The 24,673-nt window shown below is 39.7% G+C and overlaps 1 protein-coding gene across 7 annotated transcripts in view; it reads left to right on the top strand.

The window, feature by feature from the left end:
- Positions 1 to 24,673, top strand: part of TRAK1 (trafficking kinesin protein 1) — a 257,382-nt gene that overhangs the window by 113,377 nt on the left and 119,332 nt on the right. For 6 of the 7 annotated variants that reach the window (XM_056800219.1, XM_056800220.1, XM_007505048.3 and 3 more), the window contains one exon: positions 22,780 to 22,974. Coding sequence is in view for 4 of the 7 variants with exons in the window: in XM_007505048.3 (XP_007505110.2) it covers positions 22,780 to 22,974 (195 nt within the window). In the remaining 3 variants the exon portion in view is untranslated. Of the gene's footprint in view, positions 1 to 10,552; positions 10,972 to 22,779; positions 22,975 to 24,673 lie in introns of those variants that run through there. The other variant, XM_056800221.1, reaches the window with a different exon arrangement.

Below are 24,673 nucleotides of genomic sequence, written 5' to 3'. Positions count from 1 at the left end.
GAGAAGATAGTAATTCTGGATTCTCTTTCTCCAAATCCAGCATTCTTTGTACTGTGCCACTCAATTAAAATATGGTTGTAGAAGAAAATATTATATTACAGAATGGGGTTACTTGGGTTAATTAATGATGGCAAGCCTGGGAACTATTTGCTCAGTCTTTGCTGAGATTTTGCTTTTATTCCAGTTAGAATGTCCTCTTCTCCCTATCTATGCCTGGTGAAATCCTACCCATTCTTGGAGGCCTTTCTTCAAAGGTCAAGTCCTCTCTCTACGATAGCCTTCCCTGTTGCTCTGGCCAGAAGGGACCTCTCAAAGGTCTCAAAGAGCTTTGTATTATGGTTATTTGTGTCTTAGTGGCAATACTACTGGGCTAGGAGTTAGGAAACCTGAGTTCTACCATGGCTCCTGCTACTAGCTAGTTTACTGAATGATCATAAGTAAGTTTATTACCTCTTTTCTCTGAGAATGAGGGGTTTTGATGTAGGGAATCTCTAAGGTTCCCTTTGACCCTTTCTTAGACTTTCTATCCTTTTAATAAGTTCCATGAGACTAGAAAAAATCATTCAGATCATTCAATGGAGGCAGCTAGGTGGTACCCTACTGCATAGCATTAAATATTAAGGGAATTTAAATGATATTTGTGTTTTATTTCAATAGAACTCAGGCCCTGGAGTCAGAAAGATCTGAATTTAAATCCCACCTCAGATACCTGCTAGCTATGTGATTATAGCAAGCAAGTCACCCATCCTGTTTGCCTCAGTTTCTCCAATTGTAAAATGGCAATAATAAAAACACTTACCTCTTAGGGTTGTTATAAAGATCAAATGAGATAATATCTGTAAAGAGCTTGGCATAGTGCTTGGCACACAGTAGGTGCTGTAGAAAGGCTAGTCATTATTGCTGCTGCTGTTGTCATGGGCAGAGATCAAGATATCCTAGGTCAGTGACATGTATGGATTAGGAAGAGTTAGCAGGGGAAGAGTCCAGACCTTGGTCCTCCCTAAATCATATTTATATCACCAAAATGTCAGCCATGGTCTGTTAATCTCAGTAAGCATTCAATATTTGTTGACAAAAAAAGGAGAAATAAACTGGAAGGGAATTCAGAAAGAACAGAATTCTCTGTTGCCTTTCCTTCGCCTCTACAGCAATGAGATTGGTCCCTTGGAGTTTCCCAAGATTTTTCAAATTCTGCCTGTGGTGAGAAATCCAAATATGCTGAACTTTCAAATTCCTTGAGGTCCTGCCCCTTTCTTCGTGAAGTGCAGATACCCTTCTCTACTCCCTTAAGATGTTAGTAATGAAATGATTGATGGATTCTTTCTACAATTCCCACCCAAGATGTCTCAGCCCTGGTGGCTATAGGCTAAGCCAGACCTGGATGGATAAGTCAGAATTCATTGGGTGGGTGGGAATTTAGGGCTCCATGACTCCCATCCCAAAGTAAATAAGCATTTTATCCTTAGCATTCAAGATTTCCAGCAGATTGGTTGAGTATACAAGGAGAGGTTCTTATACAGAAATTGTGACTTTTAAGGGCCTTTTAGTAGGAATTATTTAAAAGCCCCTGATCTGGAAACCCTTCCTATTTCTTTAACCATGGAAGTGCAATTGTCACTCTTGATTTTACCCCTCTCTGTATTCCCAGTGATTAGCATAGGATCTGGCACAGAGTTGATGCTTAATAAATATTTATTGACTGTTTCTTTTTAAAGTTTCAGGAATTGAAATTAATCATTATATATTTTAGTGATTAACATATTTTTTCAGGGACAGTTTTGATGCACACCAATACTGTTTCAGACTCCAGGCCTTTCTGTCCACCCTGCTGCTGGGTCCTCCTTTGTTTATGCATTGTCTCTTTCTCTTAGAATTTGATCTCCTTGAGATCAGGGACTATCTTACTCTTTCTGTTTGTTACCTCAGCAATTAGCAAAGTGCTTGACACTTTGTGCTAGGTGAATACTCACTCTTTCATTCATTCTAAGATAAATCTTTATAGACAAGTTATCCAGTGGGAAAAAAGAGAATCAGCCTGCAGACTCTAATTCTTTGACTGAGTGAAAGTATGTAACCTTTAATCAAAGAATAACAAATTCTTCCCTTCCCATTCCTGTTCTTTGTTCATCGCCCACAAATGATACGTTTTAGATAGCTGTTTATGGAAACTCCTCCAGTACCAGAAGTCAGTTTGTTGCCCCTCCATATCCCTAGATTGAATAATTTTGACCTTGTCAAAAGAAAAAGTAATAAGGAAGCAGCCATGGAGAATCAAGTCTTTTTCAGTTTGTTTTTGCTTGAACTAGACAGTGTTAAGCTCTTTCCCTCAGACTGCTGATAAATGAACAGGCTCAGTGTTTTTGTTTTTTGTTTTAACCAATGTTTATTAGTGATTGATTCTTAAAACCTGAGAATTTATGTGTGAGGAATTTCCCCTGCAAAAGCAGATAGACTATTTGTTCTTAGTTTCCCGGGGGGAACTGAAAGGTTGCGTACAGTTTGGCCCATGGTAAACCTGTAAATGTCAATAGGGATGTGAACCAGGCTATAGGACCACAGATTTAGAGTGGGAAGGGATTTAGGAGGTCTTTCATTTACATCTGAGGAAATTGAGGCTCAGTGTGTAACCCTGGGCAAGTCATTTCACTCCTACTGCCTAGCCCTTGCTGTTTTTCTATCTTAGAATTAACACTAAGAAAAAAGGTATCCGTGCCAAGGCTAGAAATTGAGTCCTTTTAAAAAATACTACATATGAGATTCCTAATTCAATTTTATTGAATAACTCAATTGAATCTGTTTAATGAATTACATGAATATTCCATTTGCCTACAGGTGAGAAATCTGAGAGCTGCCACCCAGTTTCTATAATACTCCCCCAAACTTGAATGCGCTGGTATCTGCAAATAGAGCCACCAAACTATATAAAAGGATCCCTCTGGTGTGCTATTGACTTAGAAAAGAACATATTAACGTTATCTCTGTTCTATTATTTTTTATTTATTTTTGTTAACCATTTCCCATTCTGTGATCCAATGACACTAGCCTCCTCGCTATGTCCCTCACATACAACTCCTTTTTCTAACTCTTATTCCAATTCAGTGCACTTTCACTGGTTGTCCCTTTTTTCTTAGAACTCTGTCCTTTTGTCTTTGCCTCCTAGCTTCCTTTGCATCTCAGCTAAAGCTCACCTTTAGCAAGAAGTGTTTCCCAGCCCTCCTTGAGTTTATCCTGTCCCTACCTTGTTTGCCCATAACTCTTTTCATATCGTCTCCCCTATTAGCTTGTGAGCAACATGAGAGCAAGAATACAGATTTTTTTTTTGCCTTTCTTTGTATCATTTGCACTTAGTACACAGAGCTTGGGATATACTAGGCTAATAAATGCCTCAGGGAGGACTAGCATCTTTGGTGTGAGGGCTTGTAGAGCCCTTTTCAGGGCAGCTTGGTCCACCTTTTTCCCAACTGTTTCCTGTGACTCCAGGAAGCTATAGCATGCACAGTGACTACATCCTGGTAAAAACCATCTCTGCAAAACAGGTTAAACCAGATTGAGTGTCACTAATAAACCTCAAACCTGTTGTCGAGTTAAGGGGACATTTACCCCAAGCAGGTGAAGACTTCCAACAGAATGGGCAGATGAGAACAATTTGGTCCATGGCCATGAAGGTAGCTAATATAGATGCAATGGAACTCCTAGAGCTTGGTCGGACAGAGAAGAAGCCAAAGTCATCCACTTCACTCTGGACCATTGCAGGCTGTCCTAACTTTTGTCTTGCCACTGGACTGCAATGACTGGAAGAGAGAGCGAGTCAATATATCACACTGGTCCTCTTTGAAAGATAAACAAGAATAATGAATGCTAATTCCCTGATTCCTTCTCTCACTCCTAGCTTCATGAATCAGAAATGGAATATTCTCCCTTTTCCTCATAGAATATGTAGATGAACATCCTTGGAAAATAATATTCTTATGTAACTATAAGATATTGTAATCCTTAGCCTACCGTCATCAAGATAAAGTTAAGTTTTTCCTTATTATGTTTGAAAACATTTTCATAGATTTAACAAAATATTTGTCCTTTACAATGGTGTAAACCTTTAAGTTTTGGCCCTTTAGATCTGGATTAAGGGCTCATTCTCCCTTTAAATTTTCCACTGTGATGTCTCAGTACGTCTTTTTTTTTTTTTTGAGTATGGAATTTTATCATCTTCACTCTTGCCCTCCTCCTTCTTTCTTCTAAACTGGCTCTTTCTTCTGACTTCTCTATTTCTGTTAACACCTAGGCACCCTGACTTTAAACTTGAGTCATCACTGATATTTCCCTCTCTTTTCCCCCACTATGACTTACTTGGAAATGGGTCACCAATCCCTTTTGTTTCTGCCTTCTCAGTGTCTCTTGCATCCTCCCTTTTCTTTTCCATTTCCATAGCTACCATCCTGGTCCATGCCCTTATCACCTCATATGTGAATGACTACAATATTTTCCTCATCTTCTTTCTTGAAGTCTCTTCCCACTACATTTTATTTTGTATACTACTAACAGATTAGTTTTCTTAAAACAGGGCTTTCATGGTTTCCTTTTCCTACTTGGAAACTTTCAGATTGTATTCAGAATTGGTATTCAGTGTCCTCTTTAATCTTTATCTTCCCCCCCCCCCCCCAGCTCCCTGCCCTGAAACTTTTCCATTCTAATGTTCTCCATGTATTCTTCTCTTCAGCCAAACCATTGTTTGTCCTCTGCTCTCAAACATGCTTTTCCTTTCCCACCATTGTGCCTTGGACCATATACCATTCATGATGCCTTAAACATCTTCCCTCTTCTCTACCTACTAGAATCCTGCCTTTTCTCATTACCTATCTCAAATGCCACTTCTTCTAAAGGATGTTCCTTCCCTTCCCTTCCCTTCCCTTCCCTTCCCTTTCCCTTCCCCTTCCCCTTCCCCTTCCCCTTCCCCTTCCCCTTCCCCTTCCCCTTCCCCTTCCCCTTCCCCTTCCCCTTCCCCTTCCCCTTCCCCTTCCCCTTCCCCTTCCCCTTGCCCTTCCCCTTGCCCTTCCCCTTCCCCTTCTCCTTCCCCTTCCCCTTCCCCTCCCTTCCCTTCCCTTCCCTTTCCTCCCTCTCCTTGGAAATCCCAGAGCTCTTCTCTATACTCTCTTTTGGCACATGTATATAGCTTTGGAGAACTGGTTATGTTTGCCAGTCTATCTCTGATTTCCTTATTTCTGAATGTTAGCTCCTTCAAGTTGGGGACATTTGGGCCTCATACTACTTTGTATACTTGACATCGGCTAGCCCAATAGTTTGCACATACTAGAAAGCTTGCACATAATGGGTGTTCACTACATATTCTTTGTTTCAATTTAATGTTTTCCATCCGCCTCTCCTGTAAACCTAGGCTGAGAAATACCCAGAAGGGCTCACTGCTAAAAACTGTACTACTTGCATGAGCTTGCCCAAAATTAGGCTGAGGAATCATTGTGGTTTTTCAAGGGAAGGCCTGAGGTAGAGGTGGGATAGGAGCATTTCCCCCTGAAGCAGCAAAATATTCCTTTTTCTTTCCCAATTAATTTGGACAAAGGAGGCTGGACATCATGTAAAAAGGGCCCTTGTTTTTGCTGGGGTGCTGTGCTTGAGTGCTTTTTCAGCATGGGAGTAAAGAAGTACCTTCTTTCTCAGGCCTTTAATTAATGCTGGCTTGGGTTTACTGCACTGCTGTTTCCTCAGTTATGTGCCTGGGATGTGTCCTCCTTTTTGCTGCTGCCAAGACTTGTGTCCAGTGTTAATGAAGAGGTTTAACAAATGCTAATTTGTGATGGGCAGCAGATTGTCTAAGGAGACAGAAACAGGTGAAAAGCAGATTGAATTCAGGCTGGGGTGGGGGGAGGGTAGGAGCCCATCTTTTAGAATGGAGTTAGGGGCAGCACATTGGATAGAGTGCTAAGCCTGGAGCTGGGAAGACTTGGATTCAAATCTGTCCTCAGACACTACTTGGCTGTTTTCCCTGGACAAGTCATGTAGCCCCTAGTTCCCTCCCCCTTTTCACTCTTCTGCTTTAGAATTAGTTCTAAGATAGAAGTTGAGTTTTTTAAAAATGGAGATAACAACATGCACAACATGGGTTGTGAAACAGGATTATTGTGAAGCTCCTCTTCTTGCTGTTCTTTATATACATCACTCCTCCCGCCCTGATTTCCCGCCATATTTGGAAGGCTCTCCCGCCTTTTGGAATCTCCCTCTTCTTTTATCAGATTGCACTAAAAACAAACCAAACCAAAACTCTTACCTTTCATCTTACAATCCATACTAAGTATCAGTTCCAAGGCAGAAGTGCAGTAAGGGCTAATCAATTGAGGTTAAGTGACTTTCCCAGGGTCACACAGCTAGTAAGTGTCTACGGCCAGATTTTAGGTGCTTTTTAGTGGGTTAGGGGATAGAGATAGAGTAAAACTCTGAAAAAGAAGCCAGACTCATTGGGAGGGTAAGGATTGACCATCAAAAGACACATTAGACTCAGAGGATGTTAAATTTATAACACCGCACAATACCTGGCACATAGTAGGTTCTTAATAAATGCTTGTTGACTTGTAACTGTCTTCTATGTCCATAATTTTGCTACTTATATATAGTAAATATTACATAAAAGAAGCATCATATGCTGTAGATAAGTAGTTGGTGGACTCAGCAAGGCAGGAGGGAACTGGGTTTAAATTCTTTCTCAACTCTTACTGGCTCTGTGATCTTGGGTGTCTATGTGTATATCACACCAGAGAGCTGTTCAATTGTACCATTAGACTTTCATTCCTCTTCTTCAGCAATAAACTCATACTGCTGGAGAACATGGAAGGAATGGTAAAAATGTCCATGTATAGTGGCAGCACCACCTAGTGTGCCTAGGAAGATAATCACTTTTTTCTTAGAATCTTATCATGATTCATTACTAGGATTTTTTTCTTTTCTTTTTTAAAAACAGTTTTGAAAAAGTATAGTTGGAAAGAGAAGCTTTTTTTTTCCTCCACAAAATAAGGACTAAGAGATATTGGCAAATGATCAAAGAAACCCATTTAAAATGTTTTGTATGTATGGGTAAAAGAAAAAGACAAGTCATAAATAGCATTTAAAAGATTCCTTTACCTACTCCCTCTTTATTATGCCTACCCCTATTCGTTCTTCATCTTTAAAAAAATATTTTTAATTGACAAACACAATTGAATTTTTCAAAAAAGAGTTTTATTCATCCTTTCTTTGACATTAGAACAATTTTCCAATATAATCACTTGATTAGAGGCAACAGATGTCTCAGTTCTGGATAGAATTCTGGGTTTGTCAAGATGACTTAAGTTCAAATCCAACATCAGGTACTGTGTGACCTTGGATATGTCACCTAACTTCCATTTGCCCTAGGTTCTCAACTGTAAAATAAGGATAAGAGCACCTACCTCACAGGATATATTATGAGGATCATATGAGTTAGAATTTGTAAAAATACTTTTAGCATAGTGCCTAGCACACAATAGGTTTTATTTTAAAACCTTACCTTTTGCCTTAGAATTAATGCCAGATATTGGTTCCAAGACAAAAGAGTGATAAGAGCTAGGTAATTGGGGTTAAGTGGTGTGCCTAGGTCCTATAGCTAGGCGATGTCTGTGGCCATATTTGAACCCAGGACTGGGTCCCTGGAATCTCCAGGCTGTTAGATTTAAAATGGTTGAAGGCCTTAAACTGTAACAGTTAAAAGAGTGATGTTGTAAACTGTAGTGAGTTAAAATGGTGGAAGATATAAATTGTGATAGATATAAGAGAGGGTGAGTAAATTTGACCGCAGAAAATATGTTTCACTACAGTGTCTTGGTTTTTAAATCAAATATAAGGTGGTCACCAGGGAATATATTCCCAATTATTCAAATACCCAAGTCAACTGGGTTTTTTAGAGATTTTAATTAATACAAATGTGGAATTAAAGAAAAGAGAGAAAGAGAGAAAAAAGGAAATAAATATGAAGGGCCTTAAGCCAACATGGCCTAGACCTGAGTCTTAAGAGAGAGATCAGTCAGTTAGTCTTTTATCACTCACCACAAGGTCTGTCTAAGCAAGGATTCTAGTGACACCAGGCCAGCTCCATCTCAGCTGACTTCACCAGAGAGCCTTCCAGCCAGAGACTGTTCCAAAGGGCCTCTCTCCAGAGCCTCCAGAGGGACAGAGTCCCCTCAGAGGAGCTCCAGCGAGACCTCCTTAAGAGATTGTCCTCCAAGAGCTTCCCTTCTCCAGAGCCTCTCTCAAGAGATTCTTCCCAAGCGATCCTCATCAGAGATCCTCCAAAAGGATTTTTTTCTCAAGAGATTCTGCTTTTTCTTATATAGGGGTTTTTCTCCTATGTCACCTCCCCTAAGTCCTTACATCTACCAATCACTGTAGACATTTTCCAAAGGACTGCCCATCTGAATTCCTGCTAAGTCGACTAATCTCCTCAGTAGGTCTGAACCAGTGAAAACACAGCTGAGTCAACTAATCTCGTTAAGAGAAAACTTGCCCGACCCTTTTAGGTACCTAGCATCTCATTGTATCAATTCTAAAAAACAGGCATGGCTCAAAGAACTCCTTGCCTTATTATAAGCATGGGTCCAAGTACTTTCATTGTTTAGCAAGGAGTTTTCTCCCCTAAAGCAGTCTTAAGTACAGGTGGAGTAGAGGTCCTCCCATTTCTGATCCTGGCAAGTTCTCACATCAAAATGGGGAATGTTTCCCAGTAGGGAATTTGTTCCAATGGAGGATTCCTCAATGTGGAAATTTTTAACATTCACAAGTCTGAGAAATTTCAAGATTTACAAGGCCTGGCTTTCTTCTACCAAGTCATCTAACTACACCACACAGCAGGTTCTTAATAAATACGTATTCCTTTCCCTCCCTTGAGTATATAGACTTAACCTGGAAAAAGACTTTTTTGACCTGTTTTCTATGTTGGCAACAAAGACTGATTTCTGATCTTTTCCAAAACAGAGTGTTGTTTTTTAACATTTGAGCATTGATTTTTTTAATTCAATTGTCTCTAAAAAATTATTAGTTTGTCAAATGTCAACAGACATGATTGTTTCTATATTCATTAAAGAACAGAAAAAGAGGATTATATATGTAACTGGCACTATATAAATGTTTATTTCTTTCCTTTGTAATAACAAAAAAGAATCATACAAAACTAACCAACAAAGGGATCCTGTCTGACAGGGTATCCCATATTTCCTACCCACAATCCTCCATCTCTCTACCACAAGGGGGAGAGGGTGCATCTTATCATATTTAGTAGGAAAACTATTGGCCATTGTAATTAGAATTGAGTTTCCTTTTCATTGTTATTTTCATTTGTATTATCATAGTTATTGTGCCCATTATTTTCTTGATTCTACTTTCTTCATATTGCACAAGTTCATACTTATCTTTTTTCCATATTTATTCTTTTTATGGCACCATACCATTACTTAGAAGAAGTATGGAATAGCAGATAGAGAGCTGGCTTTGGATTCAGGAAGCCCTGGGTTCAAGTTGCAGAACTAGTGGCAATCTGTGCAGTAAATGGATTTTTTTCAAGGGGAGTCATATCAAGAAATGATAGGTCTAGCCCACAGAGAAGTTTGAAAATTAAGGTATTTTCTGGAATTAAAGTTTGAGACATCTATAGTTAGTACTGAACCTGAAGTCTGGAAGACCTGAATTCAAATCCATTCACATTTGGTAGCTGTATGACCCTAAGAGTGAACAACCATGTAGGAACAAACTACATACAGGATAAATTGGAAGCAATTGACAAAGGGAGGGAACAGAAGATTTCCTGTAGAAGACAGAATTTTAACTGGAATTTGAAGGAAGCCAGGAGGCAGAGATGAGGCGGGGAAGAGCATTCCACACATGGGGGCAGCTAGTCAAAGTACCTGGAACCAAGAGATGGAGAGTCTTATTGATGGAACATCCATTGCTGCTGGATTAAAGAGTATGTTGTGGGAAGGGCAGCTAAGCAGTCAGTGGATAAAGACCTAGCCCTGGATAAAAGGAGGTCCTGGGTTCAAATTTGACCACAGACACTTCCTAGCTATGTGACCCTGGGCAAGTCACATAACCTGAGGTCCCTTACTACTTTTCTGCCTTGGAACCAATATTTAGTATTGATTCTAAGACAGAAAATAAGTTTTTTTTTTTTTTTAAAGAGCATATGGTAGGGAGAAAGCTATAAGAAACCTGGAAAGGTAGAAAGGGTACTGCAAGGAAGGAAGGTCTTTGAATGCAAGCACAAGATTTTATATTTGATCTTAGGGCAATAGGGAACCTTGGGAGTGTAAAGATTAAAATTTAGGAATATGGGGAGACTGAGGCAGGTAGAAATTAGTTTCTCTCTGCAAGGAATATTATATTTTTTAGAGGTTTATTAAAGGTTAAAGATTAAAGAAAATACAGAATAAGAAAAAAACACGTGCCTAGGCTAGAGGCCTAGGCAAGATAACCTCACATCACGGAAGAGACGCGTCTGCTCCAAAACGGAAGTCCAAAAGCCATCCAAAAGCCTTTGCCCTCAGCTTAAATCCTTCCTTGATCTCGGCCCACCTCAGAATTGCGTGAGATTACAAAGCATTCTGGGGAAGTGGAGCAAGGGCTTGTGGGGATTGAAGTCCAGAGTTCAAATCTCAATTTTACAGGAGTTTATTGAGTAGGGAGTAACATAGTCAGACCTGTGCTTTAGGAAGAGCTTAATAAATACTTATCGACTAAACCACAGATCCTTGAATATTGAAGTTAGATGGTCCAGGGCCTCTTTTTCTTGTTTTTCTCCATAAGTTGCCCAATGGAGTATATGTGGCCAAGGTGGCAGTCACTGGTTTGTTAAAAGTACTCTATTGCACAAGGCTGAACGTTTAACCTCCTCTTGGCTAACTCCTCTTTGGAAAGAAGCTTAGTTAAGTGATAATCTTGAATTCAGAGTCTTTTTCTAATGTAAGTACCTCTTTTATTTTGAATTCTTTGCATTTAGTGAAAGCTATTTTTAGTGCAGGTGGCATTGTTCTCTTCTAAAGGGGGGGGGGGGGACAAGGCACTGGTTCAGAACAGACATTCCTGAAAACTTTCTATTGAAATATCTATTTCTATTCTGTTGGTGTGGCTTTGTGGAAAGAGAATGTAGGAATTCAAATCACAACTCTGCTCCTTTCTACCTGAGCAAGCTTGATTAACTTACTTTACCTCCTCTGGTCTCAGTTGTCTTATCTGTCAAATAAGAGCCTTGGGCCAGTTGGTGTCTAAATCCTAAATCGACTCTAAATCCTAGGAATGCCAGAAAAAGGAGCTGATCTTGTTGTTTGACTGTCATCTTTCTCCTCCCCTACCTCTATAAAAAAATAACTCTTAGCTCATTCTTCCTTTTTGTTTCTTTTCTGAATGAGCAACTTGAATACTAAAGAAAGGAGGTAACTAAAAATACTCCTTTGGTTCTGCTTTTGAGAGTGAGGAAGAAGGAAGAAAGGAAAATGACAGCATTGAGAGCCACAAGTCGAAAAGAGACAGATGTGGGCAATAGTCTAGAGGACTTGGGTTCGGGTTCCGATTTTGCTACTGACCAGCTGGGTTCCAAATTCCAGATCCTTTTGTTAAAGATCTAGAGCTGGAAGGAACTTTAGAGCTGTCAGTCTAGCTTCCTCTATAAAGAGGAGGTCGTCCAAATGAGGTTAAGCAAGTTGCCCAAGTTCATACGGGAAGGATGTTAGAGGTGGGATCTGAACTCAAGTCCTCAGCTTCAAGGACCAGACTCTGAGCCATACCATGCCTCCTCAAATCCCTTAGTTTTTCTGATGGACCTCAGTTTCTTTGTCTGTGTACTGGCTAAATGAAGTAACATTTGTTGTTTTTGTAGATCATTCCTCCATTTTTCCCCCCTATAATTGGGCTGTTATATATAAAACAAGGAAAAATATTTACCAAGGTTCTGTTACCTCTGTAGTGAGTCTCAGTGGACGCTAGATGGCAATATCGGCCGCCACCATGTATTGTTTGTAGGTGAGCTTGGCTTCCTTGCAGATGGATATACTGTGGAGATAAAGTGAACCACAGAGATAGCTCGCCCTCTTTTATTTCCATTTTGGGGAAGGGGCCACAAAGTTTTTCCAAGGTCTTCTACTGAAGGCAACCTGACAGAGTAGAGAGATTGGGGGACTGGGACCAAAGTAGATCTGGGATCTGGACCAAGTCATTGGGACCGAGCTCCAGTGGCAAGGTTACCCTGACTTTGAACGTAGAGGATCGTGGCTCAGATTCTGTCTGTGCCACTTCTTCCTATCTGTGTGACTTTGGGCAAATCCCTTAACTTCTCTGAGCCTCAATTTCCTTTTCTAGAAAATGAAGCAGTTGGATTAGATCTGACCTCCAGGATTCCTTTCAGCTCCAGATTTAAAATATGTGGACCCCCAGTTTCCTGATTTGTAAAACTGACTTGATCTTGACTCTCCTTTATTTCCTATAATACTACGAACTCTTGGTAAACTCCGAGAATTCTTTTTCAGAGATGCTGTTAGAACTCTTTTATATTATTAAGTCAGAGACCTCTGTTCCTGCTGGGTTTTATTAGTAGACATTGTAATACAGTTAAAAGCAGGTAATAAATATAGTCTTAGTCAATGTGAGCTTCAGAAATGTTAAGGGACTTGCCCAGGGTCATACACCTAGGAAGTATCAGAGAAGGGACTCGAACACTCCTTGCCAAAATTCTAACTCTCTTCTATGCCAGGCTATCTCTCCTTCTTTTAGATCTTATATATGTATACATATGCCTATGGGCACATATGCATGTATGTTATACACATGTATTTTCCCAACATTCCCACAATAAGAAGTGCCCCCTGAATAAAGCAGTATTTTTTTTTTCTGCAGGAAAATTTCTCAAGACAGAGTATGGAGAATGATAAAGGATGAGATTGGAATAATTGTTCTATCCATTATCAAATAAATGTGCTCCCCTTGATGGGTGATGGTGGTGTTTATAAGCACCAGTGGTAGGACATAAGTGTTGAGTTGTTTTTATGTAGTGGTGACAGAATGCACTGAACCATCTCCACTGACAGATGGAAGCAACAGCTTTGTCCTCATTAGCATCAGCTGCCTTTTCCCTTCGTTTAGCTATAATACTCTGTTTTTAAAACAAGCCGAGATCACTAATTTTATGTAATTGACTTATTAGTGTATTTTATCCAGGAAGTGGATGGTTCTTATCGTCCTTAGGCTTCAAGTTGTCATTTACACGTCACCAGAGCCATAACTGGTAGGACTTTGCCCTGGGTCACTGACATGAGAGGGGCCGAACTCTACAAAGCATTTCTCTCAAAACAGCCCTGGGAGGCAGGTAGTGTTAGTGTTATTACCTTCATGTTACAGATGAGGACTTTCAAAATCAGAGTGTCAGAGCTGGAATGTGATTCCAGGCATTTTGTATGTTTCCCGTTAGCCCATCTTTGTTGCACAGACAACTGATTTTTACTCTTTATAAATGAACTGTCAGAAGTAAAATCAGTATGCTGTTCAGTGCACTAGAACTTTGCTTTGGCATGATCTGTTAGAAGAACAAATTGGTTCCAAAATGCCTTGTCTTGGATCTTATCCTAGGAGTTTAACAATGCCAGGAGAACCTAGTTATGCTATCTGCCTCATCTGTAATGCAGTCAGCATGTGCTCTGAACTTCAATGTCTACAGTAATATTATTGTGTATTTGCTTCTTTTGGGGAGCATACGATCATAATTTAAGAATTAAAAGGGACCTGAGAGGTCACTGGATCCAACTTCCTCCTTATTTTCAGATGAGGAAACTGAGGCTAAGAAGGGTGAAGTCAACAAGCGTTTATTAAGCAACAACTGTGTGCTGGTGCTAATAAGCTGTTGGATACAAAGAAAGGCCAAAAAGGGGAAAATGAAGGGGGTGCTATCCTCAAGAAGCTGACAGTCTAATGGAAGAAGCAATGGAAGCAACATGCAAACAATTTTTGTTCAAGCACACCCATATAGAGAGGATAAAATGGAGATAACCACAGAGTGAAAGCACTATTATCATTAAGGGGGATAGAGCAAAGTCTCTTAAGCTGAAAAGTGTCAGAGGTGGGATTTGAACTCCTGGGTCCAAATACAGTGCCCTAATCCATGGAAGAGAAGTCCTTCCAAAACCCTGTTAAAAAAACAAACAAACAACTCACCAATGACTCACTCATTGATGAAAAGAGCAGAGATCTCTGCCAGGGCATTTCCTATCCTTCTACAATGTGACTGTTCTTCCTGATAATGAGGCAATAGGTAATAAAGAAGAACAAAAAGAGCCCTTTCTTTGGGAATATCTCTTAGCCACAGAATCATTTTCCCACCATCCTCTTTGTTAATAAAAACAGAACACAGCCTTCTAGTAGAGTTCCATAGAATGAGCATGACAAGTCTGATCTGGTGTGGTGTTTGCATTTCATTGTTCACCTTTAGTTCTTTATAGCCCTTCCATCTTCCCCTTTCTCCTCTCTTTGGCTTATTGAGAAGCTTTTGGAAAGGTAAAACTTGCTATCACTCACTTAAATTGGCCAGCCTTCCTGAGACCGTGCTCACACCCCTGGTCTCAGCTGCATTCCCTAGACACTAGGTGATTTGTCCTCTTTCATCTTGACCCTCCCTTAGATCAGGGAAGTATTCTATATTATCCGATTTCTTTCCTTGAGCAAGGATTCTTTCTTCTTCCTCAGAATCTATCAGAATGATCACTCCTGTTCTCAGGACTTTGTTCTTGTCTTGGCTGGTCATATAGTTGACCCACATAGGGAGGATCAGATTTCTGGCGCATTTTAAGCGATATGCATTTATTTGAACTCTTCCTGGCCTCTCTGTAGCCTCATATCTCTAGTTTGCATCATGCATTGGATTCTCTGGATTCTGGTTTTTGCAGATTTGCATCAGGGTCTTGGACAGCAGGGCCCTGTTCTCTCAACAGTCTTCTATTGTTTGGGTCTGGCTTTCAAAGATGATTGTGCTGCCCTCTCATTTTCAAGCTCTCATTCTTTGTCTTGGAACTATCTTCTAATCTAACTTGCTGGAGAATGATCAGAATCCTTTTTATTCTCACCCTGGGAGGACATTTGGGAGCCCAAGCATGCTTTCTAGGTAGGGTTAGGATGTTTCTTCAATGCCAAGATCAGACAAATTGTTTTCTTTTTTTTCCCTTTTTTCCCCCAAGTTAGTTTTTCTTTCACAGCTACTCAGGTGCTTTGAAATGAAGGAAGGGAGCCTAGTATGGAGCAAAAGAAGATACTGATAGTTTCTGTCTCACTTCCAATTTCCCCACGCCCACCAGTTTCACTGGAGTATTGTTCCTATTGGGCATAGTGTGGAAGAAAGACTGGCTTATCTTTCTTTCCTTGGCCTCTGTTTCATTAGTGACTCTTTGCTAAACTCCAGTTGAGTTGCAGGAGATGGGGAAGTTAGGAGAAGGGAAATTTTTGTAATCTGCTCAAGCTGGAGAATTCTCTTTCTTCTCATATACTTTCTTCAGTAATAAAAATCATCATCATCATCATCATAATAGCATTTATGTTTTCAATTTTACAGAACACTTTGCACATGAGTCATTATCCTCCTAGTATTATTAGGAAGTAGGTAGTACTATTGTTATCCTGATTTTACAAATGAGTAAACTAAGGCAGGCAGAGGTTAAGTGACTTGTCCAGAAGAACACAGCTAGTAAGGATCTAAGGTCACATTTGAATTCATGTTTTCCTGACTCCAGGTCTAGGACTCTATTCACTATGCCACCTCACTGCCAGGACTTTTGGTGTAAAGTAATGGTTGACTTATTTGAGGGACCCGAAAGGGAAAATCCTTACTTCCACTTCTCTTAACTCTTATCCTATCTCTATCCTTTTCCTACTACAAACATTTACTGAATCTGGAGTCTGAGGGACCCAAGTTTAAGGCCTAGCACTTTCAATTTGAAGAGGATGGACTAAATAACATGGAAAGTCTCTTCTAGTTTGGTTGAATTATCTGATGATCTCTGCTCCCATGATCTTCTTATACCCTCCCTCCCCTCAAAAGTCTGGCTCTGGAATCATGCTCATCCTTTGAGACCCAGCTCTAATGCCATCTTCTCCCTGAAGCCTGTGCTGTCTGATATCTCCTTTTCCTGAACTCTCATGATGCTTTTCTTGTGTTTCTCAAAGGGACATATTATCAACTGCCTATTGGTCATTCCAAATTATGTGCCCCATCGGCAACTCAAATTTAACATGACCAAAATGGACCTTGTCCCCCCCCCCCAATCTTTTCTTCTTTGGGACTCCCCTATTACTCTTGGGTACCACTGTCCTAGTAGTCACAGAAGTTTGGAACTTTAGTTCATGAACTCCTTGTTCCCATTCATCCCATGCATCCAAAAAGTTGTCAGATCTTGCCATTTCTTTCTCTACAACATCTTTCACATCAATCATCTCTTGTTTACTCACACAGACACAACTCTTGTTTGACCCTTCACCAATTCTTGCCTGGATTATTGCATTAGCCTTCTAACTAATCTTCCTTCTTTATCTCTCTCTATTCTAATCTATCTTCTACACACTTGCCAAAATGATTTTCCTTAAGCATTAGGTCTGACTGACTATGTTATCTCTACAACTCAATAAACTCCAGTAGTTCCCTATTATCACCTCCAGAATCCGATGTGAAGTCTTTGTTTCGTATTTAGAGCTCTTCACCATCAGGTCCTTTTCCATCTTTTCAGTCTTCTTAGATTTTTCTCTCCTCTGTAAACTTTGTGATCTAGCTACGGTGACTTACATACTGTTCCACACCCATGACACTGTCTCTCATTTCTGAACCTTTGCAATGGCTATCCTCCATGAATGATCAGTCCCCTCACCTTTGCTGCTTGGTTTCCATGGCTTCAACTCAAGGCATTTCCTGGTCCTCTCAACTGCTAGTTAGTGCCTTCTCTTCTATGGATCCCTTCCATATACCCTGCATATATTTTGTATATATCTACTTAGATATGTTTCCTTTACTAGAAACATTTCCCATTTATTTACATAGTTTTGTGTGCTCTCTTTTTGCCTCTATCCCCGATGCTTAGTACAATGCCTGCCATGTTGTAGGTGCTTAAGAAAAGCTTCTGTACTGATTTGGCCCCAGGAGTTAATTCCTAACCTAGAATTTAACTACTTCCTCAGTGTGATGTGGCTGGTGACTTCTTTTGGGACTTGAGGGGCTGAGAGAGTGGTAGTTGGCAGTGGGATTCTCTTAAATGAGCTGGAGAAGAAGGAAATGGAAAACCACTCTGGTATCTTTGCCAAGAAAACACCAATTGGGGATCACCAAGACTCAGACAGAACTGAACAATAGAAGTTATCTTTATTTAGTTTTTCTGCTGAGATTCTAGTATCTGATCCTTCCCTAGTTGCCTAAAACTACCTCCCTTCATGGAAGACCTTTCTTTTTTTGTTTTCCCTAAGACAGGCACTATTGTTTAGCCATCCCTACCTTTCTTCAAAATCATTATATTTTAGTTTGGTTGAATTATCTGGTGATCTCTGCTCCCATGATCTTCTTATACCCTCCCTCCCCTCAAAAGTCTGGCTCTGGAATCATGCTCATCCTTTGAGATCCAGCTCTAATGCCATCTTCTCCCTGAAGCTTGTCCTGATATCTCCTTGGAATTGCTTTCTTTATTTTCACCCTTCACCCTGTGTTCTTTTACCATTTCCTCTCCTTCTTACTTAACTCCTCTGTTTTTCTGAGCCCTGATGTCAATTTTCCACCTTCTTTTCCCTTTCCCCTCCTTCTTCCATGAAATCTATACTGTTCTCCCTCTCCTCTCCCTTGCCATTCTGTAGGTTCCTCTGCAGCATTCTCAGATTTGCAGGGATGCTTAGTGATCTTAACATTTCTCTTTTCACTACAAATGCCATCCCACCATCACTGAACTCTACCAGTCCCAATGCCAGCCTCTTTGCTAGCTGAGAGTCTCTACAGAAAATGATGTTTCCCCAGTAACACAGGAAAGAAAGCCTGGAAGCCCCATCCAGCTGCTACTTAATGTGTTTAGAAGCTTGCCAAGGAGTTTCAGCCATCATAATTCTGCAGCAAAGCTCCCACTCCCTGACAGATCTCATCTGGGATGCTGTAGGTTTTGTGAAGACTAAATCTTGGCCATGGTCTGCCATAATGTTAGGCAAAATCATGTGGATTTCTGGGTAAGAGGCATGCCAAGCTCTTTCATTGAATTCAGTTCAAGAAACATGTGTTTAGCTCTTCCTGTATGTGTAGGCACTGTGCTAAGCACTGGAGATACAAAGATAATAATGACAATCCTTGTCCTCAAGGAGCTTCCATTTAACAGAGGAAATATAGTAATGATGAAGATGATAACAACTAGCATTTATATGATATTTTAAGGAATCCTTTGTATCTGTTAACTCATTTGATCCTATGAGGTAGGGACTATTAGGTAGGGAAAGTGAGTCAAAGAGAAGTGAAGTGACTTGCCTAGTGTTACACAGTAAATATTTGAGGCAAGATTCCAACTTGGGTCTTCTGGATGCCAAATGAGAATTGCCATTGTGGGTTTTAACATTAATAATCAATAACTAAATATTACATTTTGTAAAGTTTTATTATTAATAACTAAAGCAAAAGAACTGCTTGAATTCAGCCTGGTCATAGGTTAAAAAGAGTGCATAGGAGAAGCAATCATCCACTTAAATACCAATATCGTGATCTCGCCAACATGGAGATACAGGAGAGATTATAGGGCATTTGGGGAAATACTAAGGACTTCTGGGGAATGGAGTCAAAGGTTCAAAATCTCCATTTATACACCATCCTAGTGATGCCTGACATTTATATACAATCTGAGATTTACAAAACATTTAGTGATTTCATTCAATTCTTAGTAAAATCACTCTGACATTTTTATCCCTAGCTGGGGAAATAGGCATTAACAGGTCAGTAACAATTATAATAATGACCTTTAACAGCCCTTAAAGCTTTAAGTGATTTGTCCATGATTACTTGACTAGAAAGGGTCAGGTGCGGTTAGGCTTCCAACTCAGGTCTCTCTTGACTCCACTTCCAGAATTCTTTCAAATGAACTATTGCCCTGCTGTAGAGGGCATATGAGAAAATGAAGGGTAATAGGAAAAACAGTGATCGCTGGAAAATTCAGGGAAGGCTTCAGGGAGGGGGTGGAACAAAACAGAGCCTTGAAGGAAAAATAATGTTTTCTGAAATAACGGGTTGAAAGGCATTTTGGCAATGGGGACCAGTGTGAATGTCCAGAAGCAAGAGTGAGGCAGCTGAGTTTGATTCAAACATAAAATGTATAAAGGTGAATAATGAGACCTAAGGCTTGAAGGGCAAGTTCTAGTTTGGTTGTGAAGGTATTAAATGGCAGGCTGGGGAACCTGTATTTTATCCTAGTTGGAAGCCACTGAAGGTTGGTAAGTCTATGAGTGACTTGGTCAGACTTATTTATGCCTTAGGTAGATTATTTTGTTAGGTGTGCCAACGATTGATTGGAGAGAGTGGAGATTGGAAGTAGAGACCAATTAGGAGGCTATCACAATAATGTAGACAAGAAGAGAAGAGAGCCTGAGTTATAGTGGTGGCTAAATGAATAAAGAGAAAGAGACATGTATAAGAGATGTCATGGAGGTAGAATACCTCTCAGAAACCCCAACAACTTGGCAACTGGACCACTAATCATTCCTATCTTATTCATGAGTTCAAATCTGTTCTCACCCACTTCCTACCTGTGTGACCCTAGATAAGTCACTTAACTCCATTTGCCTCAATTTCCTCATCTATAAAACGAGTTTGAGAAGGAAATGGAAAACCACTCCAGTACTTTTGCCAAGAAAACTCCAAATGGGATCACAGAGTCAGAACTGAATAAATAACAATAAAGTAAAAGATGGGATCATGGCTTACCTTTTATTGTTTTGTATCATAATGGAGGATTACCCTTCTTTCTGAGAGGGGAATCAGGAAAGGCTTTCTGGAGGATGTAGCAGTTGAGCTGGTCCTTAAGAAATAATTGATTACTCACTCTCCTAGCCCAGGTTCCTAGGGTCTGCTCTTGACATTCTTGGTGCCTTATATGATGCTGTTCTTATTATACAATCCATGGAATGGATTGAACTTCCATTCCATGAGAGCACTCCTTGTGCCACAAGGAATAGGTGCAGAATTAGAAGAACAAATACAGAGAAAAAATGCATTTACTTTATGATAACCTTATCTCTGTAGTCAACCTAGGAGATTTTAGAGAAAGTGATACCTCCTTGGCCAACCCTTACACTGTAAATAGGTTGACCTTCAGCACAGAGAATGTGAAAGGAGGAATCAAATACCAGCTTGGTTTTTCTTGATGAATCTGGCAATGTGACAGAATCTTTGTGTATGACAGTATTACTGGACAAAAGAAAATTTCTCTTTGTCACACATATACACACACGCCTGAACTCCCAGAAGTTAATTTTTAAATTCTCCATCCCCCAACTAAAGGCCAAAAAAAAAAGTCCAACTATTGAGCCCATTTTTGTCCCTGGGAGCTTCCTCCCCATGGAGATGTGTCTGTTTACTTCTCGGTTTCCTGGTGACAGAGACTGGCACTGCTTTGGAGAGGTTGGACTTGGGTGGAGCTGACATGGTCCAGCTGCCCCATCCTATCACGAGGCTGGCTTTGTTCACTCTTGAGCCAGAAAATTCCCACTGATGGATGGCGGCTTCCTGCTCCTGGGTGCTCTTCTGACATTTTATAGGGACTTTCTGGTCCTGGTAACTAGTTCAAGAGGTTGCCTTTAAATTTTCTTTTTTAGGAAATGTGTCCTTCAGACACAAATAGACTAGAGAAACTAATACAATGTTAAAGCTTCTTAGAAAACATTTGGATTGTTATTCATCCTGAGCATTCTCTTACCATTCCCAGCCCCCATCCTCCCAGTGCTGGGAAGAGGCAGAGGAAGAAATATGAGATATCATCTGCCAATGACTTGGAAAGCCGTCTCACAGTCTTATGGCTGTGACATAACTACCTGTCTTTGGCCTTCCAAAGTTAGTATGCTATTTTACAAATGTCTGATTGTACCAGAATCTCTGAACCTCTCTGGGCCTCAGTTTCCTGTAAAATTTAAGTGTTGGAGTAGGTGATCTGAGATCCCTTCCAACTCTAGATCCTTGACTGCTGTCACTCACAAATCTCAGGTGATTTCTTCTTTTTTGAAACTTGGAGATTACCTGGATGGCCTGTGGGTGCCCTTCAGAGTTGTGCTGCCACCATATTTAACCAAGTGTTTTGGGAGGTGATTTACTTCCTAATTAAATGTGTTCTAATTAGGTTAATACAAAGATAAAAAAGATTTTACTTTTTTCTCTCCTTTTTGGGATTCGGGAGCTTTTTAGTTCATTTTCTGTAGTACAGCTTTTAACAAATGTCATTGAACATTTGAATGGAAGAGAGAAAAATAGAGCTGATTTCAGATGGTGTGATAGGAGCTTATGCCTTTAAAGTTCTCTTATCTGACTATTCAACACCCTGTATTCCTAACCTAAAATAAACCTGGCCTGGGGACCCAAATAAGGCTGGGCTAGGTGACTTCCAAGGTCTCTCCAAGGTCCTTGTCTAAATCTGTGATCTAATGATTACAGGTGTCTTTCCAGATCACCTATGAGATATTTCAGGTATGTCACTGGGCATATAGGTGGCATGAAGATGAGAGTGCCAGACCTGGAGTCAGGAAGACCCATATTTCTGAGTTAAAATCTGACTTCAGACACTTACTAGCTCTGTGACCCTGGGCAAGTCACTTAATCTTGATTGCCTCAGTTTCCTTATTTGTAAAATAAACTGGAGAAGAAAACAGTAAATCACTCCAGGATCTTTGCCAAGAAAACCCTAATGGGATCATGAAGAGTCAGGCACAACTGAAAACAACTAAACAACAACAAAAAATTGTTTCAGTAGAATTCAAGTTCCTAGAGGTGAACTAGTTCAAGTTTGCCTTAGTTTTCTCATCTATAAAATGAGCTAGAGAAGGAAATGGAAACCTCTGTAGTCCAAGAAAGCCTCAAATGAAGCATTACACATGACTAATAGACCATATAACATTAAATTATATGTGATATTTAAAAATATCAATAATAGATAATCATAATTAGGGATACACACTGTTCATATGATTTCTTTGGTATAAGGAACACTCAGTTGAGGAAATTCCTGCTACCAATTCAAGTTAGCACCTTCTCTATAACTTAAAAGTCTTAAGGAATTGCCTCAAGCATTGGGGGGTTAGGTGATTTTGCCAGGGTCATAATGTTAGGAGATGTCGGAGGCAGAATTCTAACTCAGATTCAAGTGAGAGGGCAGCATTGTTCATGTAAGCTAGAGTTGAGATCTAGGAGCGTAATAAAATATGGCAGCTACCTCCAAGGAATTTATAATCTCCTTAAGCAATATGCCAAAATACTCAGCCAGATAGTGAATAGGAATAGCTAGTTTGAGAAAGCCATGCTGGTAGGCTCTTAGTAGAAGGAAAATAGAAAGAATGTTCATGGAAGCACAAGACTGTAGGATATTACAGCTGGAAAAGACCATAAGAATCATTTAAGCCAATCTCCATCTCATTTAGCAGATGAGGAAACTGAGTCTCAAAGAAGTTTTATGGCTTACTCAAGATCACACAGCGAATTATTTCCCAAGTAGAAGTGGATCATCCCTGATCATCTTAAATCTTTCATTTCAGATGTGTGCAATAGTACTGATCTTCCTGAAGTCGAAATCATCAGTCTGCTGGAGGAACAACTGCCCCATTACAAGCTAAGAGCAGATACAATCTACGGTTATGATCACGACGACTGGCTCCACACTCCTCTCATTTCTCCTGATGCTAATATCGACCTAACAACTGAGCAGATAGAAGAGACGCTGAAGTATTTTCGTAAGTGGCCATCCTTTTCAGGATTATTAGGACTCTCCTATTCTGGTGCCAGAGTTGCCAGGAAAGCTGACCACATCTACTTTTAGATGAGATACTGGAGATGTTTTACCGATTAGCAAAATCCATTAAAATATGTTATTTTTCAGTTAACAAGCATTTATTTTCTCCCCTCCCCAATTTAGAAGATTAAAAAAAGAATAACAAAGCTACTTAAAAATATGCATAGTCAAACAGAACAAATTTCTCCTTTGGCCACGTCTAAGAATGTTTATTTCATTCTGCATTTGAATCTATCATTTCTTTGTCAAGAAGTAGGATAGCATAGATTAACTAGACTTAAAGTTGGTCATTGTATTGATGAGAGTTCTTAAGTCTTTCAAAGTTATTTGTCCTTATAATGTTATTTTTAATACATTATTCTCCTGGTTCTGCTCACTTTATTGTATATCAATCCATACAAGTCTTTTTAAGTTTCTCTAAAATCCCTTTATTATTTTCTACAGTACCAAAGTATTCTATCACATTCAGCCCTTCATCAACCAATGGGCACCTTTTGAATTTCTAGTTCCCTGCCACTACAAAAAGAGTTGTGTGAGATTAAAGTGAATATCCAATAACTCAAGGATTATAAGATTTATTAATTATCACTTGAAGTAAAAGAAATAAAAAGAACAAAAGTAAAAACCTGAGTAAAGAAAAATTTTCCCAGCCACGTTAGTGGGAAAAGAGAGAGGAGCAGGGTCACACACAAACTTTAGCATAGGGTAACATGAGAAGGAAAGTGGGAAGCTGGGGATTAGAATCCTGGGGTTCAAATTTTAATTATATAATTGCTATAAATATTTTTGCACATATGCATCATTTTCCTCTTTGTTTGATCTCTTTGGTGTCTTGCCTGGTAAGAAGGTCAAAGGATATGCTCAATTTTTAGTGACTTTTGGGACATAGTTCCACGTTGCTTTCCAGAATGGATGTACTAATTCAGCATATGTTCTTCTTTCATCTGTGGTGACCCTATTGAAGAAACTGTGCTATAGAATTGAATTAGTCAATCAATAGTATTTATTAAGTGCCAGAAACTGGAAAGATAGAAACAGATATCAATCAGTTAACATTCATTGAGCACCTACTGTATACCAAGCACTGTGTAAATTGCTGAGAATACAGAAAAGAGGCAAAACACAGTCTTTGCCCTCATGGAGCTCACAGTCTAATACAGGAAATAATGTGCAAACAAATATACACAAACAGCCTATATATAGGATAAATAGAAGATAATATACAGATATTATACAGATAATATACTTAATTCAAATTAAGAAGGGTTGGGGAAGGCTTCTGGTAAATGATGGAATTTGAGTTGGAAACTAGAGAATGAATTAGTCCTTACCCTCAAAGAGCTTACCTGGGAAGAAATCCACAAATTTTGTGTTTGATATCTCAGTTAGCTTTGTTGGACTGAGGTTTGGCAGATCATTTAAAAATCACACAAAGGACAAAAGATGGGAAATAGTTGCTTTTGTCACTTTTATTCAGCCAAAAAAACATTATGTGACTCCTTGGGAATTCTCTTTGCAAGTAGGGTTCCTTATCTCGTCCCTAAACAATATGGTAGACACCCATCATCATAATAGAATAACGACACTAGCTAATTTCCCGAGGCTTCAATCTCAGCAGGGGAGAATATAATATTGCAAGC

Source organism: Monodelphis domestica, chromosome 5, assembly GCF_027887165.1.
Source record: "Monodelphis domestica isolate mMonDom1 chromosome 5, mMonDom1.pri, whole genome shotgun sequence".
In the NCBI taxonomy this organism is placed as follows: Eukaryota; Metazoa; Chordata; class Mammalia; order Didelphimorphia; family Didelphidae; genus Monodelphis; species Monodelphis domestica.
Note: the sequence above shows the minus strand (reverse complement) of the source record. Positions and strands in the feature narration are given on the sequence as shown.